General features: G+C 46.8%; 1 protein-coding gene and 1 long non-coding RNA gene across 2 annotated transcripts in view; both read left to right on the top strand.

The window, feature by feature from the left end:
* The first annotated feature begins 12,710 nt into the window (after window positions 1–12,710).
* The window catches only part of LOC307215208, a 446,900-nt gene continuing 441,006 nt past the window's right edge, over window positions 12,711–18,604 (top strand). Inside the window, exon 1 of the long non-coding RNA XR_013838384.1 lies at window positions 12,711–12,812. This is a non-coding gene — a long non-coding RNA (uncharacterized lncRNA). The remainder of the gene's footprint in view (window positions 12,813–18,604) is intronic.
* The window catches only part of RAB38 (RAB38, member RAS oncogene family), a 38,190-nt gene continuing 33,345 nt past the window's right edge, over window positions 13,760–18,604 (top strand). The window contains exon 1 of the mRNA XM_079974199.1: window positions 13,760–14,010. Coding sequence (XP_079830325.1) covers window positions 13,803–14,010 — 208 coding nt within the window. The 5' untranslated portion in view covers window positions 13,760–13,802. The remainder of the gene's footprint in view (window positions 14,011–18,604) is intronic.

Here is an 18,604-nt window from a genome sequence, read left to right as displayed (position 1 = left end):
TACAGGAAAAGGTTACTTCTGGGTTTCGCTGCTCGTGCATGCGCAAACATGCAAAATGATATCATGCGCATGCGCAGAAGCGGCGAATCATGACCCGCACGTACGCAGACGCAAGTTGCGTTCTTTTCAGGTTGTGAACGGGCCTCCGGAATGGATTCCGTTCAGAACCAGAGGTACCACTGTACACTTATACTTCAGTATACAACAGCACCACACTTAAACTTATAAGTATTTGTGGTGGGATAATGAGCTGCTTGTGCGTTGAAACTCGATCCCTCAGAGCTCACTCAGTGTAGTGAAACCCTGCCTTGAGAGGAGCCCTTGAGCATGGCTCCCTCAGTCGCTGGTAGAATCTGACAGTGGGCGTTTGCGGAAGCGTTTCCAACATAAAAGCTGTTTCACAGACATGCGCCTCCTGGATTCCCTGCGTGACAGTTTCCGGCGGGGGGTGGGAGTCCTTAAGGGCTGTTCTGATACCTCCTCGTTGTTCTCACTGGAAGTATCCCAGAGCCTCCCCTCCGACTCCCTTTCCTTTGGAGCTCCCGCACTCCCCCTACTGGTTCCCTCTTCTCCTGAAGAAGAGGCTCTCCTATTCTCCTGAAGCCTTCTCACCACCTGTCCTTCCGATGGCAGTTCCCTGACAGTATTGTTTAGGCACCTACTTAGGAGAAACATCAGTCGTGTCAAAGGTGGTGCTGCCCAATAGCAGCGCAGCTCAATACAATACATAACATTATATTTTGATGTAAGAGTTAATTTCGCGTGCACGGCGCCATTGACAAGCGCCATCGTTGTGAATGACAAGCACCGCTGCTGGCGCGGCGCGTCTTTGGTAGATGAGTGCACAAAGTCAAAAGTCCTTTAGTGAAACAGTAGGTATACATTTCGGTAATACTAAGGTTTATATGTATTTTGTTTTTCTAGTGTGATCAAAATTATTTATTATTTCATAACAGGTAGATAGTTAAGAGCTTAGACGGCTTCAGCGGCCGGTGCCTGATGCCCCACAGAATTCAGCACCCGGGTTCCCTGCACCCCTGCATAAAGACAGCCCTGCTGCAGCCTTCTGCAGTGTCGCACCAAGTGCCCTCAACAATGAGAAGGCCGAAGACACCTTCACCCGCTAGAGTTGGCACATCTGGACAGCGCTCTCTGAGGTGTCATGATTTGAAACCATTTCTTGTTGAATGCAGCACAACAGAGTTCACCTTGTGATGTTAAAAAAAGGGGGGAACTGAGCTGGAGCAGGAACAAAGAAAGTCATGGATTTGTTGGCAAGCTGTTTCTCCCTTGCCCACCCTTCAGTCTCTTTCTTCCTTTGTTTATCTTTCGCCCTCGGAGAGGGAGAGAGAAAACTGCAAGAAAAGACTCAGCCGGAAGAAACAGCGCGAGGCGATTCAGGTCATTGCAGGGCCTGTATCCAGCGGCCTGCTTCTATAGGAAACAGTCGAATCGGTTCATGTAGCTCTGTCAACACAATGCTCTTTGCCTCGGTTTGCCCCTGTTGCTGCCGTCTCAAATGGCCATTGTCAGATCTCGAAAGAGATACACACTGGATCCTTATGGGGCATTATATAATATTTAGCCTACGCAAACTGTTGTCCCGAAGAGGCCTAATCCTGTGGAGCACAAAGCATTTCGTGATTGATACGAAGCATTTCTGGTTGCAGCAAAATTGGGAGACCTGTCAATCTTCTGAGGCCTGGCCTGACACATTGGTGGGTGGGAAAGCCCAGACAGATGGGCAGGGTACAAATCATAAATTATTATTATTAGTGACGTCAAAGCAATCCATGTGCCTCTTTGCTTAGTTGTCCTGCCACAGATAAGGTAGAGGGGCGGTGGACATAATTTGCCTCACACGCGCCAAAGGCAGGTGAATGTTTTCAGTTGGGAGAGTCCATATTCCATTCTGGGCAAACTTGGGGCGGGGGCACACATACCCTCCAAGTGTCCCGACTTTCCAGGGACAGTCCCAGAATTACCAAAGCCATCCCAGTTTCTGATTTGATCCCAGAATGTCCCTATTTCCTCTGCTTTGTGTGTCCGCATCTAATCTTTGCCCTTTCTAAAATTGATTTATTGGTGTGTATGTTTCTTTTTTGTAAATCTACCAAAGAATAAAATAAAATCAGGATGAAGGGGTTTGCTCAGGATAGTGTGCTGTGTTCCATTGGTGGTGGCACTTTGTGGGGGGGGGCAAGAGGAACGGACAAAAAATGGGGTGGGGGATCAAGGAGGGTTAGTTGCAGGCGAGTGAGAAATGTCCTTATTTTGATCTGAGGAATGTTGGAGAGTATAGTCACATGCCAGTAGCAGGCAGTTCCAGAAGCAAAAATGGGCAAAGCAAAGAATGTAGAGTTGTGTGGTGAGTTCCCCCCCCTCCCAGTGGAAATAAAGACACATGACACAATTATTAAGGTTAATGGGCTAAATAAGGCCGCAACTTTATTGGTTACAAGTGATGAGCGGTATTGGCTTAGGCATTGGTCCTAACCGACTATCCGGCTTCAGCCCGTCCGCTTGAAGTCTGGGAAGGGTTAACCACCAGTAGGGGGAGTCCTGCTGATGCACATCAACTAGGAACTCCCCCGGGGTCACCGATTGGGGGCGTGCCTTAGGCCCTCACCTCCCCAGGCTTCGGACAGGGCCACGCCCCCCGGAATCCTTTATCGGACTACTTATCAATATGCGGGGCAGGTGATGGCGCTTCCTCCCCTCTTCCATCTACAAAACAATACCAATGCCTAAGCGCCAATACCAAGAAAGTTGTGACGATTTGCTACGAGGTAGGCGAAAACCAAGTGGCTGGTGCCAATTTGCCAAGTGGAAAAATTCCTACCAGGCCCCTCAAGGGTGACCAACCAAAGTCCATAGCAAGGTCAAGGAACGAAAACCTTAAAGGGCGGGAGGGTGGGAAACAGGAACAGCTGGTATGTGGGGAAAGAGGGAGATCCCCGGCCGCGCCTGTGTTTAAATTGGGTAGGCCTCGCCCACACAGCCAGTCGATTGGCTGGCCAGGGGGTGACGCGGCCGGGGATTCCCCCAATCGCGCAGGGGCTGGGCTCCAGCCCCGCATGCGTGGTGGGGCCGTGACGCCCGCAATCCCACCTCCTCTTCAGGGCGGAAGTGGCTTTTTCATGAAATAATAATAATAATAATAATAATAATAATAATAATAATAATAAATTTTATTTATATCCCGCCCTCCCCAGCCGAAGCCGGGCTCAGGGCGGCTAACAACATTAAAACAGTATGACATTATAAAACATTATAAAATGAATTAAAATCAAAATTGATGGCAACCATAAACTAAAGCTTTGTAAAGATTGCCAGAGGAGGGGGTCAGGCTGCGCCCTGACCAAATGCCAGGTGGAACAGCTCTGTCTTGCAGGCCCTGCGGAAAGATGTCAAGTCCTGCAGGGCCCTTGTCTCTTGTGACAGAGCGTTCCACCAGGTTGGAGCCGCAGCTGAAAAAGCCCTGGCTCTAGTTGAGGCCAGCCTAACCTCTCTGAGGCCTGGGACCCTCAAGGTGTTTTTATTTGAAGATCGTAAGTTCCTCTGTGGGGCATACCAGGAGAGGTGGTCCCGTAGGTACGAGGGCCCTAGGCCGTATAGGGCTTTGAAGGTTAAAACCAGCACCTTAAACCTGATCCTGTACTCCACCAGGAGCCAGTGCAGCTGGTATAGCACCGGATGAATGTGATCTCTAAGCGAAGACCCCGTAAGGAGTCTCGCTGCGGCATTCTGCACCCGCTGGAGTTTCTGGGTCAGTCTCAAGGGCAGCCCCACGTAGAGCGAGTTACAATAATCCAGTCTGGAGGTGACCGTCGCGTGGATCACAGTGGCTAGGTCAGGGCGAGAGAGGTAAGGAGCCAACTGCTTAGCTTGGCGGAGATGAAAAAATGCCGCCTTTGTTATAGCTGCAATCTGCGCCTCCATGGAGAGGGAGGTATCGAAGATTACACCCAAACTCTTAACGGACGGTGCTGGCACTAATTGCACCCCCGCAAGAGATGGGAGTTGCCCCCTCAGTCCCATGTCGTCCCGTCCCAGCCAGAGGACCTCTGTCTTCGAAGGATTTAACTTCAGCCGGCTCCCACGTAACCATCCAGCCACAGCCTCCAAGCATCTGATCAGTGTGTCTGGGGCCGAGTCCGGGTGGCCGTCCATCAACAAATAGAGCTAACGAGACCATTGATCCACAGCATACTGATGGCAGCCCAGCCCAAAACTCCGGACAAGCTGGGCGAGGGGGCGCATAAAGATGTTAAAAAGCATCGGGGAGAGTATTGCACCCTGAGGCACACCACACACCAAGGAGTGGCGGGATGACAATTCCCCCCCAAGCGCCACCCTCTGTCCCCGACCAGAGAGAAACGAGCGCAGCCATTGAAGGACTGTGCCCTGGATCCCCACGTCGGCAAGGCGGTGGTCCAGGAGTTCGTGATCGACCACAACTCCAATCTCACAGCGGTTGTATCCACAAACAACTGCTGAATTTGTGGTGTGTTTTATTGCCATTTGAAGGAGTCGGATCAGTTTTGCCATATAATATCTCCAAAAGCAGGCTGTAATATTTGCAAATCATTAATCAGCTTCCCTCGCCCCAGGGTCTCACACACATGCTCAGGAAAGAAAGCACCAGATTTCTTCTTTGTAATCCCCCCCGCCGTAGAGTTTTAACATCTTTGATTTAGCCTTCGAGCCAACATGCTGTAATTGTTTTCTCTCCGCAGCTGGCTGCCCTTTCTCACTATTACTGTTTGCTGTGAAATTTTTAAAAAATGAGCGTTTAAATCCCAAGGTTAGTGCATGTGCCCCGAGGAACGGAGCAAGGAATTGTAACTGATCATCTGCAAAATCCGCAACATCAGCAGCCATGTTTGGGAGACTTATTTTATTTATTTTTTTAAATATTTTTATTAAATTTTCACATTTTATGAAGACAAACATACACACACATAGACAAAGACAACACGTATAAAATTTCATAACCTTACTTTCCTAACCCCAGTTCTTGACCTCCCCCCACCCCCCCTTCATACATCCTAGTTCAGTTACATTAACTCAGCAAATTCATATCTCTCATCCTTTACATATTATTATTGTATATATATATATATATATATATATATATATATATATTGAAAAAAAAACCATTTACTTGGCCAGATTTTACTTATCCAATTTTCTTATAAATGTTAAAGCCTTTTCTAAGGTCGACTCGAGTTCCTTCCACGAATTTCCCTTTAATCTTAAAAATAGGTCATAGTAATCAAACACAAAAGTCATAAAGATTTAAAAACAAGTTCTCCTTCCCCCCCCCCCAGCCCCGGTTTCTGTCCCTTCCAAATGTCCCCACATCCATAACAACAGTTTTTAGCCTGGGTTCCTCACATCTGAGGCCTTTAAGTCCTTGTCAGTCTCTCTTTGCCGATCTTGTTGGTAGCCCTCCTCATTGGTCCTCAGGTTTTGGGGAAGTTCCAGCTCAGTCTCATCAGAATTTCTTCCATCCAAAGTACTTGACACCAGCTGCTGCAGAAGATCAACCAGTCCATACTCAAATAGGAAGCCCCAATCATATTTCTTATTTCTTTTAAATTCAGATATTCCAGACGTTCCAGAGGCTTCCTCCCTCCTCTTTCGCATCTTTCGCAGATTTGTAGTCCAAGGGTCTTCTTCTTTGTATTCTAACAATGTAGGCTTGTGGTTGGTAGTCTCCATCTGTACTAGTCCTTGCTCTCTCTCCCCCTGTTCCGAAGTTATCTCTTCTGATTCAGCTGCAGATTTTTCCCCAGTCAAGTCCATTGTACCTTCAGCAGAGTCCTTTATTTTAGAGTTCAAGGTTATGAGTTGTTTACTCATGACCGTAGTCTGCTCCTCCAGTTTTCCCACAAGAAAAAACATTCTTTCTAACTCTGCCTGTAATTTTCCATCTGCAGCCATTGCAATGTTTCAATGTTTCCCCTAGGGGGATTCTAGTTACTTAATAGTCTTTTCCAATAGTCCTTTACTTTGTTATTTCCCTACTTTATTTCCAACCACTTTAGTTCAAATATAACAAATTAAGTCCAAAAAGTGTTAAATAATAGAGTTTTTAACTTTCGCTGCCCGTTTGACAGCTCCTTTGACAGCTGTCAAACTCCTCGTTCCTTTTTCTCCAGCTCACATAAAGGACACCCCCGGGCCCGGGGAGGTTCAAATAAAAACTTCTAAAAATCCACTCTTACTCTCCAGCACACATCTTCTTCTGTCAAATTCATGCAAATATTATCTTTTACAGAACACCAAAGAAAGAACTCTCCACCTTAGTTCTCCAATCTTTGCTTTAAATTTTCTGTAGGCAGGGGGGTGCGGACTTCCCTTTAGCACATCCCCCGATCGTGCCGAATTAAAGGATAAACTTTTTAAAGTCCAAATTCCAATCTACTCACGGATTAATTAAAGTCCGAATTTCAGGGAAGAAAGTCAGCGGTCTCCGGCAATGGCTCGCGGCTTCGCTCCACTGCAGTAGCGGTCTACTCACAGCACCACGCCACTCCCCGTACCCTCTCCGCAGCCTTTAAAAAGGCTCTTCGTGGGTCGGGGGGGCGCTTTAGGTGCCCGCCGAGTCACCAGGTCCGCAGGCTTCCGCGCCTGCGGTTTCTAAGGGTCCCCGCGTCGCCATCGCGGTGAGACCCGTCTGCAATGGAGCCGATTCCCTCCGGAGCTCGGAGGGAATCCGCCATTACTCGGATCGCGCTAACCCGGAAGTCCATGTTTGGGAGACTTAGCCAAAGGAAATATCCACGCCCTGTGTGTCTGTCGCAGCTATCAGAATTCTTATTCTTATTATTATTGCTGGGGGATATGCTTTCCCCTAAACTAGCATAATCCAACTGCAAAAATGCACCAACACTGACACTTTCACAATGCGTTCTTACAAATTAGGAACGGGTACTGAGGCATCTAATCATAAGCCTGCATTTTTATCAAGCTTATATTTTGATCAGGGCCTGTATCTTAAAATGAGCTTAAAGATTTTCAAATGTTCATGCCAGGCAGAAGAGCAGCTGCCTAAGAACCTTGGCAAAATGTTTTTCCTCCTAGACAAGGGGGCCCCCTGATTTATAGCAGAAAACAATTCTCAAAGTCAAAAAGGGAATTACAGGCTGAGAGCGAGGACACTGACCCTACATATTACAGAAGATAAAAAAAGAGATAAACATAATTAAGAGTGGGTAAATAGTAAAATAAAACCATGTGCCTCCTATTAAACTTGAGCCATATTTTCCTAAGGTTCAAAGGTCAAGAGCAATGGAAAAGCATCTAGCTGGCAGAAAGGAAGAGAATATTTTGGGAAGTCTTTTTCTAAAGTTGTTTCTTTCTTAAACTGAGATCCTTTTAAGATTTCTTTTCCTTTTAAAAGGTTATTTATGTTATGTATTAAATATATTGGCTTAAATGTAATTATGCAAAGGAATTAGAAACTAAGAAATGTTAAATCCTTATGCTAGATTCTTATTTCATATAGTTGGAAGAGATCACAGGGGCCATCAGCCACCAGCCCAGCCCCCCTTGCCAAGCAGGAAACATCATTAGAGCACTGGTTGTCAGGCCTTTGTTTAAAAGACCTTCAAGAGAAGGAGATCTTTCAATGATGATGTAAATTCAAGATCCTTGACATCTGTTTAAGATAAAAATTTAAGATTAACCATCTGTTTTGGAGGGCAATAGGGCGAGGTGAGCTGGTAATTAAGGTTCCTTGTTGAGACACATGTAAGATATATTACTACTTATTTGTCATTTATAGATAGAAGAATATATACCTTTTTGTTTCCCATAAAAGGACAAGAGGAAATGGGTGTATCTTTTGTGATTGGTTCTAGCAAACAGCCAATAGGAATTTCAACCAGGCTGATTGGACAGAGGCAGCCACAGGAGGAGCAAAGGGGCTGGATTAAGGAAATATAAGTGCTGGCCAGAATGGCAGGAGGCCAGGCCAGAGCTTGGTAACCATATACCACTGTGCCTCATATTTATTTGTCTGACAAATAAATTATTATTTTAATTTCTCTATTGCTGCGTTGAATATTTCATTCCAGCTAAGCGTTAACCACAAGCAGGGTGCTACAGTACCATGTGAAACCTGTAACAGTACCAATTCTGCAGACTGAAATACTTCAGTGCGTATTTATGGGCTAAGGCGTTGTATACTCAGTAACCCCTTGAACTTGACCCCGTAGCAACTCAGAAACCTGGGCAGATCTCTGAGCCCAGGTGTTATATGATGGCAAGGCCTCACTCCTGTCAGCAATTATGCTGCAGCATTCTGCATTCAATGCAAATTCTGGATGAAGTGCAATGGATGCCCCACATAGAGCATATGGCAGTAATCCAGCCCTGAAGTAGCCAATGCATGAAATACTGTGGCTGAGCTTTCCTGGGCCAGAAAAGGTTTATTAAAGATGATATCGACAGGTTTGGGTGTTAACCAACTCAGCCACACAGTGAGACCTCAGCCTAACCCAAGCTTCCTCAACCTCGGCCTTCCAGATGTTTTTGGCCTACAACTCCCATGATCCCTAGCTAGCAGGACCAGTGGTCAGGGATGATGGGAATTGTAGTCTCAAAACAGCTGGAGGGCCGAGGTTGAAGAAGCCTGGCCTAACCTAATGAAACCATCCAAGGAATATCCTAATTTAGGAAAATCTGATCCTAAACCTCTTCTGCATAAGCCTCAGGAATAAACCCTGAGGAATATTCCACACCCGCTGCCTTGTGGGGCATCTTTGGGAGAAGAAAAGGAAAGGAGTCAACCCTACACAATTCAAGAGTGGAGTCCCTTAGATAGATGCCGACAGCATCAACAACATATCATGTTTGCCCAAAGAATGCGCCCCAAAATAAAGAGGGCTGGCAGCAAAAGTTACTGGAGTATGCAGAAATGGTGGCGCTGTGGTCTAAACCACAGAGCCTAGGGCTTGCCGATCAGAAGGTCGGCAGTTCGAATCCCCGCGGCGGGGTGAGCTCCCGTTGTTCGGTCCCAGCTCCTGCTCACCTAGCAGTTAGAAAGCACATCAAAGTGCAAGTAGATAAATAGTATTTTCCCGCTCCGGCAGGAAGGTAAATGGAGTTTCTGTGCACTGCTCTGGTATGCCAGAAGTGGCTTAGTCATGCTGGCCACATGACCTGGAAAAACTGTCTGCGGACAAACGGCGGCTCCCTCGGCCTATAGAGTGAGATGAGCACGCAACCCCAGAGTTGTCCACAACTGGACCTAACGGTCAGGTGTCCCTTTACCTTTACCTTACTGGAAGATTAAGAAATCAGGAAGATAGAATAAACACATGCAGATGATGAAATTAAAATTTTGAGTGCAAGCGATTAATTATACAGTGGTACCTCGGGTTACATAAGCTCCAGGTTACATACGCTTCAGGTTACATACGCTTCAGGTTACAGACTCCGCTAACCCAGAAAAATTACCTCGGGTTAAGAACTTTGCTTCAGGATGAGAACAGAAATCGTGCTCTGGCGGTGTGGCGGCAGCAGGAGGCCCCATTCGCTAAAGTGGTGCTTCGAGTTAAGAACAGTTTCAGGTTAAGAACAGGCCTCCGGAACGAATTAAGTATGTAACCAGAGGTACCACTGTATCTCGGTTTTAATGATGGAGATGCAGGAAAAAGAAGAGACAACCTGTGTAACTGCAGAAAGGGGAGAAGGGAAGTCAATACAGTGGTACCACGGGTTACATACACTTCAGGTTACATACGCTTCAGGTTACAGACTCCGCTAACCCAGAAAAATTGCCTCAGGTTAAGAACGTTGCTTCAGGATGAGAACAGAAATTGTGCTCCGGCGGTGTGGTGGCAGCAGGAGGCCCCATTAGCTAAAGTGGTGCTTCAGGTTAAGAACAGTTTCAGGTTAAGTATGGACCTCTGGAACGAATTAAGTACTTAACCCGAGGTACCACTGTAATATATTCAAATGTATTAAAAGATTATCTGATATGTTCTGTAAAATGAGAAAATCTGAAAATAAAATTTATTTTAAAAAATAGAATCATAGAGCTGGAAGGGATCCTGAGGATCATCTCGTCCAACTCCCTGCAATACAGGAATATGCAGCTGTCCCATATGGGGATCGAACCAGCAACCTTGGCCTTATCAGCACCACACTGAGCTACCCAGACAATTTGACAAAGCTGAATTGTATGCATCCCCACCTACAGGCTGCATACACACTATGCGTTTAAAGCTCGCAGCTCCAATGAATCCTGGGAACTGTAGTTTACCCCCACATCAAGACAATTCTCAGCACACCTAACGTACTACAGTTCCCACCATACTTTGATAGTCAGGTGCTTTAGAAGTATGGTGTGTGTGTGTGTGTGTGTGTGTGCAGCCACAGTCTTCAAATCCACTGGGCAGTCTGAAGAAGAACCACATTCATGTCTGAGGGTTACAACAGAGGCCTAAGTCTTGCTGGAACTAAACCGGATGAGCGGCTGGCCACATCAACCCATGAAAAGGCATATGACAAGGGAACCCATTATGTGCAAAGTCCATTTATTGTATAACTAAATAAGTCCCAGTGCTTTTTCAAAATTCACCAGGTTGTTTTTTTTTTGTGTGTGTGTGTGTGTGTGTGTGTTTTCCCCTTCTCCAGAAAATGAACTATGAAGCAGGATAGAATTAAACTGCTCTAGTCCAACGTAATCCTCTTTCCATGCAAATACAGGCCACCGTAAGTTGGTAAAAACAACAACCCACTGACTTCTATTTGACTTGCTTTGTGCTTTGATGGTTTTGTTTCCTTGATTGCCTTTTGTTTTAAGAATAAATTTTTAAAATCAGTGAAATGATTAATAAAAATATAACTCTCAGGGCAAGGACATAGATCTTTCCAGCACCAACTCCCAAAGTAGACTAATTGCCTCTTGGGACTGTGCAACAGACCTGTTGTATATTTATTTATGCAAATTCTTTGTCTCTCAGCCAATCAGTAAAGTGGGTATTTAGTGAGACAAGAACCATCACGCTACAGGCAGACAAGTTTGATGACTCAACAGTCCTTTCACCCCAGGAATGTTTTGATTGAAATAAGATGAAGCCTAACCCAAACGGATTGATTAAATATATCTTGCCGCAGAGAGATAATGCACTTGTTTGGTTTGTTTCAGGTTGCTGAGTTGCATAGAGCTTAGTAAGTGCCATGTGTAAAGGGTCTTGAGTGACAACACACACACACACACACACACACACACACACGCAGGACTTGCTTGTATGTATATGGCAGAATCAAATGTAGGCTCAATGGGAGCCAGTGTGGTGTAGTGGTTAAGAGCGGTAGATTCGCAATCTGGGGAACCGGGTTCGCGTCTCTGCTCCTCCACCTGCAGCTGCTGGGTGACCTTGGGCCAGTCACACTTCTTTGAAGTCTCTCAGCCCCACTCACCTCACAGAGTGTTTGTTGTGGGGGAGGAAGGGAAAGGAGACTGTTAGCCGCTTTGAGACTCCTTCGGGGAGTGATAAAGCGGGATATCAAATCCAAACTCTTCTTCTTCTTCAATGGGACTTTCTCCTTTCCTAGAAAACTAGCCACTTGATTGTGTGTTTATTACAACTACTATTACTAACGTTTGCGACGATATTCACTACAAAAGAAAATGCCTCTTTGTTTCCAGAAGAGAGAGAGAGATCTTCCATATCACAGATCTTCCAAATGTGCAAAAAATAAACAGTAAAACAGATTTATTCTGCACACCTAACAGAAGATACAATCGTTGGCAATTAAAAAGGGAGCCAGTTCACTAGTACCGGTATATATTTCTACTGGGTACTAAGCTTTACCTAACGCTGAGAACTGGATCTTCGATAAGCAGGCTCATTTCATTAATAAAATTAACTTCCATTGTTTATAGAGCCATTTATATTTCGAAAGACTTGATTGCATGGGGGCGGGGGCGCTGGAGGGGGGTGGGGAGCCTTGCTAAGAGGTTCCATGCCAGTACTTGCCATTTTTCAGGGACGAAAAAGGTACATTGTCGGATCTAATGGCAATTGAATATTTATCATGTAGGGAATACAGCTTTGGCTAAATTGCTAGGTCCTCAACTGTGTGTAAGAAAACAGAGTGTGGTACGAATATGAGGCCAGCAGCTTCTAAATATGCCCTCTTGTAAAAAGAGAACCACAATTGAATTTTCAAGTAAATCTCCATTACGAGTTTGTTCGTATCTCCCCACCTAATCAATCTTGCAGGGGGGTTGTGAGAGGTTGTCTGCCCTTTGCAGTGCGATCCTCTGGGAGTTTGCAAGGAAACTCAATGGTACATCACCTGATTTGCCTGCAGAAGGTTCACAGAGCTACAATCTCCAGATTGGCTTAACAGTGCCTCTTCACAATAAACCACAAAGGATGTACAGTGGTACCTCAGGTTAAGTACTTAATTCATTCCAGAGGTCCGTTCTTAACCTGAAACTGCTCTTAACCTGAAGCACCAGTTTAGCTAATGGGGCCTCCTGCTGCCGCCCCGCTGCCGGAGCACCAGTGGTGTAGCATGGGTTGTCAGCACCCGGGGCAAGGCAAGTAATTTGCGCCCCCTAACCCGTGGATTTGCGCCCCCTAACCCTAACCCCCAGATGTTGCGCCCAGTGCGGCCGGCCCCCCCTGCACCCCCCACGCTACGCCACTGCGGAGCACAATTTCTGTTCTCATCCTGAAGCAAAGTTCTTAACCTGAAGCACTATTTCTGGGTTAGCGGAGTCTGTAACCTGAAGTGTCTGTAACCTGAAGCGTATGTAACCCGAGGTACCACTGTACAAAGTTGCAGACTTTTTAATTTTAGAGAAGAGGCGTCATGATATATAAACGTAACATTCGGCACGGCATGGGGAAAGTGGATAAAGAAGAGTTTTTCCTCCCTCTCTCACAGCTCTAGAACTTGTGGACATCCGATGAAAGCGGATCTTGAAAGATTCAAGGCAGATAAAAGCGGGCCTGTAGCGCAGCGCATAGTTAAAACAATGGAACTCACTGCCACAGGATTGGCAGTGATGGCCACTAGGCTAAAAGAGAATTAGACAAATGAAGGGAGGAGAAGGCTATCCATGGCATAGGACCCAACACCTAGGGGCTGAGATCCCTTTGCCCCCCCATAAAATATTTGAGGGCCCCCCCCCAGGGGATAGACATTGCCATTCAAATGGTGTGCATGGACAGTATCATGAGATCAAGTACACAGGGCGAGGCTTACCTGCCCCCTCCCCCCAAAAATATTTTATTCAAGTTGGCTTAGCACCCCTGATCGGAGGCAGCAACGCTTATGAACAGCAGTTTCTGGAAACTACAGAACTCCTCTCTCAGCTCCTACTGGTAAGCTTCCCAGAAGAGGCGTCTGGTCTACCCCGGTGAGTCCAGGATGCTGAACTAGATCGAGATGGGCTGATCCAGCAGGGCTCGTCTTACGTCCTTAAGGCAGTTTTCCCAGGCTGCTGCGTCTGATCCGCACGAAGCATTAAAAAAAGTCGCGCCAAACTTTGCCAAAACTTCTCGCCGCTGTTCCCTCGGTTGGGGATGCTTTGAAGCCACCTTTTGCGACGACCTTGGGCCGCTCTTTCGCTCGCTTGCCAAGGGGTGTCTCCCCACCCTCCACCCCACCCTCGCCCGCCTCTGGGCCCTCCCCCTCGGCCTGTCTTCCCCTTCTCCCTGGCGAGCTCGCGATCAGATCCTGGGACCGGCGCGCCAGGCAGCTCGCTGCGCAGCGCCTCGGCCGCGCCGTCGGAGGAGGAGGCGGCGGCGGCGGCGAGGAGGGCGATGCAGAAGCCGGCCGGCCAGAAGGAGCGCCTCTACAAGCTGCTGGTCATCGGCGACCTGGGCGTGGGCAAGACCAGCATCATCAAGCGCTACGTCCACCAGAACTTCTCGCCGCACTACCGCGCCACCATCGGCGTGGACTTCGCGCTCAAGGTGCTCAGCTGGGACCCGGAGACGGTGGTGCGGCTGCAGCTGTGGGACATCGCGGGTGAGTGTGGGGGGGGGTGATGGGAGGGGGGAGCGAGGAGCAAAGGTAGGTCCGCCTTTTGACACGGGGTGGGTGCGCAGGGGGTTGGAGGTGGGAGTCAGGGGGAGAGGTAGAGATAAGTCTCTCCACTGATCCGGGCTGGGTGCGCCCGGAGCAAGAGGGGAGAGGCGAGGAGGTTGGTCTCCCCACTCTCTTGGAGTGGGTGCTCCAGGCACGGGTGTGTGGCATGCGAGTCAGGAGTAGAGATGGGTCCCTCTACTGACGGTGGGGGGGTGTGTGTGAGGCCAATTCTTCCTTGCTTCCAGGGCCGGGCGTGGAATTGCGTGGAGTGATAATAGTAGACGCGCTCAGAAGCTGCCTTCTAAACACTCTGGTTGGAGCCTGTTAAGCCCTACTCAGAGGAGACCCATTGGGATCAATGTTTATGGCTCCACTGAAGTGCGTTGGGTCTCCGAGGGCGAGGATCCCAGGCAAAAACATGGCATGTTTACTCTGTGATCCTGTTGCCCTCAAGGAAGTACCGTATTTTTCGCTCTATAACACGCACCCGACCATAACACGCACGTAGTTTTTAGAGGAGGAAAACAAGAAAAAAATATTCTAAACGAAACAGTGGATTTTTGATTTTTGTGGTTCATGCTGTGGCCACAGACATGTGATCTGACAGTGAGTTTAGAGTAGCCCAATGCAAAAATCCTGAGGATCCATGTGGATCCATGCTTTGTAACCACGTTTTTGCACGGCTCCAGGCAACAGTGGGTGTGTGATTTTTTTGGTGCAAGATGTAGCCATGGACATGCTATGTGATCTGATGGTGAATTTGGGGTGACCCAGTGCAAAAATCATGAGGATCCATGTGGATCCGTGCTTTGTAACCACGTTTTAAGTGGGGAGGGAAGGAAAAGCACTCAAGGGACAAGGAGCATGCGTGGGGTGGGTGGAGAAGGATGCTGCTAATAATGAAGAAGAGGGGTATAAGGGGAGAAGGCTCCTCTCCTTTAAAGAAGCAGGCTCTCTGTCCCTCTCTCCTCCCCACTCAGCGGCTCTTCTTCCGCTTTGCTGTTTCAAAGCGAGCCACGGAGGAGGGAAGGGGAACCATGGATCCTCTGCACACGACTGCAGCAGATCCCCCCCGCCACCCATAGGCATTCGCTCCATAACACGCACAGACATTTCCCCTTACTTTCTAGGAGGAAAAAAGTGAGTGTTATGGTGCAAAAAATACAGTAATAATAAAATTATTATTAAGTATGCTGTAGGGTTTGCAGGCTGGAAGCATTTTCCAACTCGGGTTCAGGAGCTGTGTTCCAAACTTATGGGCGTGATCCAGCTCGGTTGAATCGGTAGTCCCACAGAGTCGAGTGTGACCACTGTGTCAGGATTTCAGCCTTCTTGCAATTCTAAGTCTTGTTTACTTTAGTTAAGAAGCTGAGCTTATGCGGTCTACTCGGTTGTAAGGCCCATGAGTTCCATGCATGTAGCATTGCTGTCTTAAAACACTTTCAAGTTCAGCACATTGAAATCAGTGGGATTTAATTTGGCTGGGTCGGCCATTAATTAATTAATTAATTAATTAATTAATTAATGGAAAGAGTCTAGCCAGAGTTAAGCATTTTTAAGCCCCTGCTGGTTTTCATTGGAGAGATTTAATGTGTGTAACTCCCTGCCCGGAATCCACGAGACTTTAAAAGTGCTGTAACTGTGGGCAGTTCTATGAGACTCTGTTTTCAAATATTTATTCAATAGTTATTACAGGAGCAAAACAAAACAAAAAAACCTCAACCTTTGAAACCTCAAACTGATGTTGTTGTTTTTAACCTTTATTGGCATAAGTTTAAACAATAAAGGCATACAAAGTCATCCAAATACATTAAGAATCCAAACACATTAAATATATAAAAGGCTTGGTAGCCACCGCTGAATATGTCAGACAACTTTAGATTTAGCTTTAAAAATCCCGGCTAAGTATCCCGAAACAATCTTGGTAGTTTCGGGAATATCATCCCTCAACAAATATTGGGTTATAGATTCTTTATGTAACTGTTTAAATCACACACCTCCACCCAAATTTCCATTGATTTCAGTAGGAATCCAGATATCTAGATATCTCTACTCTAAGGTAAGGCCAATTGAGTTAAATGACACTTACTCCCAGATAAGTGTGTGTAACATTGCAACCTTAATAAAAAATTTAAAAATAGTCCAGTAGCACCTTAGAGACCAACTAAGTTTGTTGTCCAGTGTATCTGAAGAAATGTGCATGCACACAAAAGTTTATACCTAGAACAAACTTTAACTGTATCAGACCAACACAGCTACCTACCTGAATTGCAACCTTAAGTATATGCATCATCTCTTCCTTTGAAATTAGGAATGCTTAATCTTGGTTGGATGTTGTTTTTAGAATGCAAACTCTTTGATGCAGAGACCTTCCTTTTGCACCCATTATTTTAGCTGTATTCATAGGTAAAGGTAAAGGGACCCCTGGCCGTTAGGTCCAGTCACGGACAACTCTGGGGTTGAGGCGCTCATCTCGCTTTACAGGCCGAGGGAGCCGGCGTACAGCTTCCAGGTCAAGTGGCCAGCATGACTAAGCTGCTTTTGGCGAACCAGAGGAGTTTACCTTCCCGCCAGAGCGGTACAAATTTATCTACTTGCACTTTGATGTGCTTTCGAACTGCTAGGTTGGCAGGAGCAGGGACTGAACAACAGGAGCTCACCCTGTTGCGGGGATTCGAACCGCCGACTTTCTGATCGGCAAGTCCTAGGCTTAGTGGTTTAAACCACAGCACCACCCGCATCCACCCGCTGTATTCATATGTCACAATAAACAATAGTTAAACATCTTACCGTGAATGCAGAGATCGCTCCCACTTCATTTCTCCCCTAGTACAAGTAGGAGCACAAACCCTAGTTTAGTGGGATTGTGGATTGCTTTACTCCAAACCATGGTCTCTTCCAGGCAACCTGATTTGCTTGTGGAGAGGTCCAAAAGCAACTTTTTGCTGAGCATCCACTCTCAATTTGTTTGGGGGAAAGTTAGATGACATTACGTCGGCAAATGTATTTTCCCATCACTTTCCTTCTCTCAAAAATATTGCTGTTTTTTGGGAAGCGGGTTTGTTGCACAAGAGCTCCAAACCAACTTTAATTGTGCAACCTGAGTTTGCCTGTACCTGACTGAATCCCACCTGAAAATAACGACAGTTTGGAAGTTCCCCACAAACTGATAAGCCAGGAACAAACCTCAGCTTCACCATGACTTCTGGGTTAGATGTAGCGCTAAACCATGGTTTGTTCCTTGTACTAGGGAAGGAGCATTTTCAAAAAACAATTTACTATGGCTTTACTGTGGCACACAAAAACAGCCTCTGTCAAGCATGATGCGCATTCTGTAAAAAGCAATGATAACAAGGAAACTGATCTGTCTCCCAAGACAAATGGAAGCCAGCCAACCAACCATGGATCCAACATCTGGGGCTTCCACCGGAGGGAGAGAATAGACCATTTCAGATGGTTTCTACCTCCTATCCTGCTCCAAAGGGGTCTCCGTTAGGGATCTGCAGGAGCAATTGATGATTATCACTCCCCCCCTCTCCACCCACAGGAACATCCAAGTAGTGGAGACCCTCTCTAGGCAACTCTGGATGCAACCCGTTTATGTTTCTTAGATGCACGGCTACGAAATGTCAGGTGTGCCCTTGAAAGTACAATGTGCAAATGGGGACGAACCTGTGTTTGCAGCACTTTGTGCGGCTGCAGTCCTCAACTGCTGCTCTAGACTAGAGAATGAGCCGCACTGAATTGAGCTATTGGCTCTGCCTAGGCTTGCACAGCCAGGGGGCACATTTCAAAGAATGCTGAGCTTCTGCCCAGCCACCGACCCAGTTGATAGAGCTGAAGCATGCACAAGAGCGTAGGCTCTCTGCATGATCAGAATCTTTACAAAAGTCACATGCTTTTTAGCTGCCGCCCTCATTTTGCTCCAACCACTTCTCTAGCAACCAAGGAAAAAGCACGAGTTCACGAACATTTTTATTGCAATAAAATAGCCATTGGATAAATGGATTCTTTGGCAATCATCATGTTCTAGGCCAAATTGCTGCAGTACATTGTTGCAAAAAATTAAAAACCAGTTGCCTTTGGCCCTAAAGAAGAAGAAGAGTTTGGATTTGATATTCCGCCTTTCACTCCCTTTAAGGAGTCTCAAAGTGGCTAACATTCTCCTTTCCCTTCCTCCCCCACAACAAACACTCTGTGAGGTGAGTGGGGCTGAGAGACTTCAAAGTAGTGTGACTAGCCCAAGGTCACCCAGCAGCTGCATGTGGAGGAGCGGGGAAGCGAACCCTGTTCACCAGATTACGAGTCCACCGCTCTTAACCACTACACCACATTGGCTAAATATAGGAATGGTCTGTGTCTGCCTCCTGAACTGGGTCTGCTGAAGCTTACCTGGATGGGCAGGATGGTGCTGAGGTTGGGGATGTACATTTGCAGGGTGGGAAGTACTTGAGTGGCTCTTTGGGACAGTCCTGAACTCACCTCTGCAGCATCCAGGGATGCTGCAGCAGCACCTGTGTTGAGAATCAGCTCT

This window comes from Podarcis cretensis (assembly GCF_951804945.1).
Source record: "Podarcis cretensis genome assembly, chromosome: 4".
Classification (NCBI taxonomy): Eukaryota; Metazoa; Chordata; class Lepidosauria; order Squamata; family Lacertidae; genus Podarcis; species Podarcis cretensis.
The sequence above is the reverse complement of the archived record's forward strand: the minus strand, read 5'-3'. Positions and strand labels throughout refer to the sequence as shown.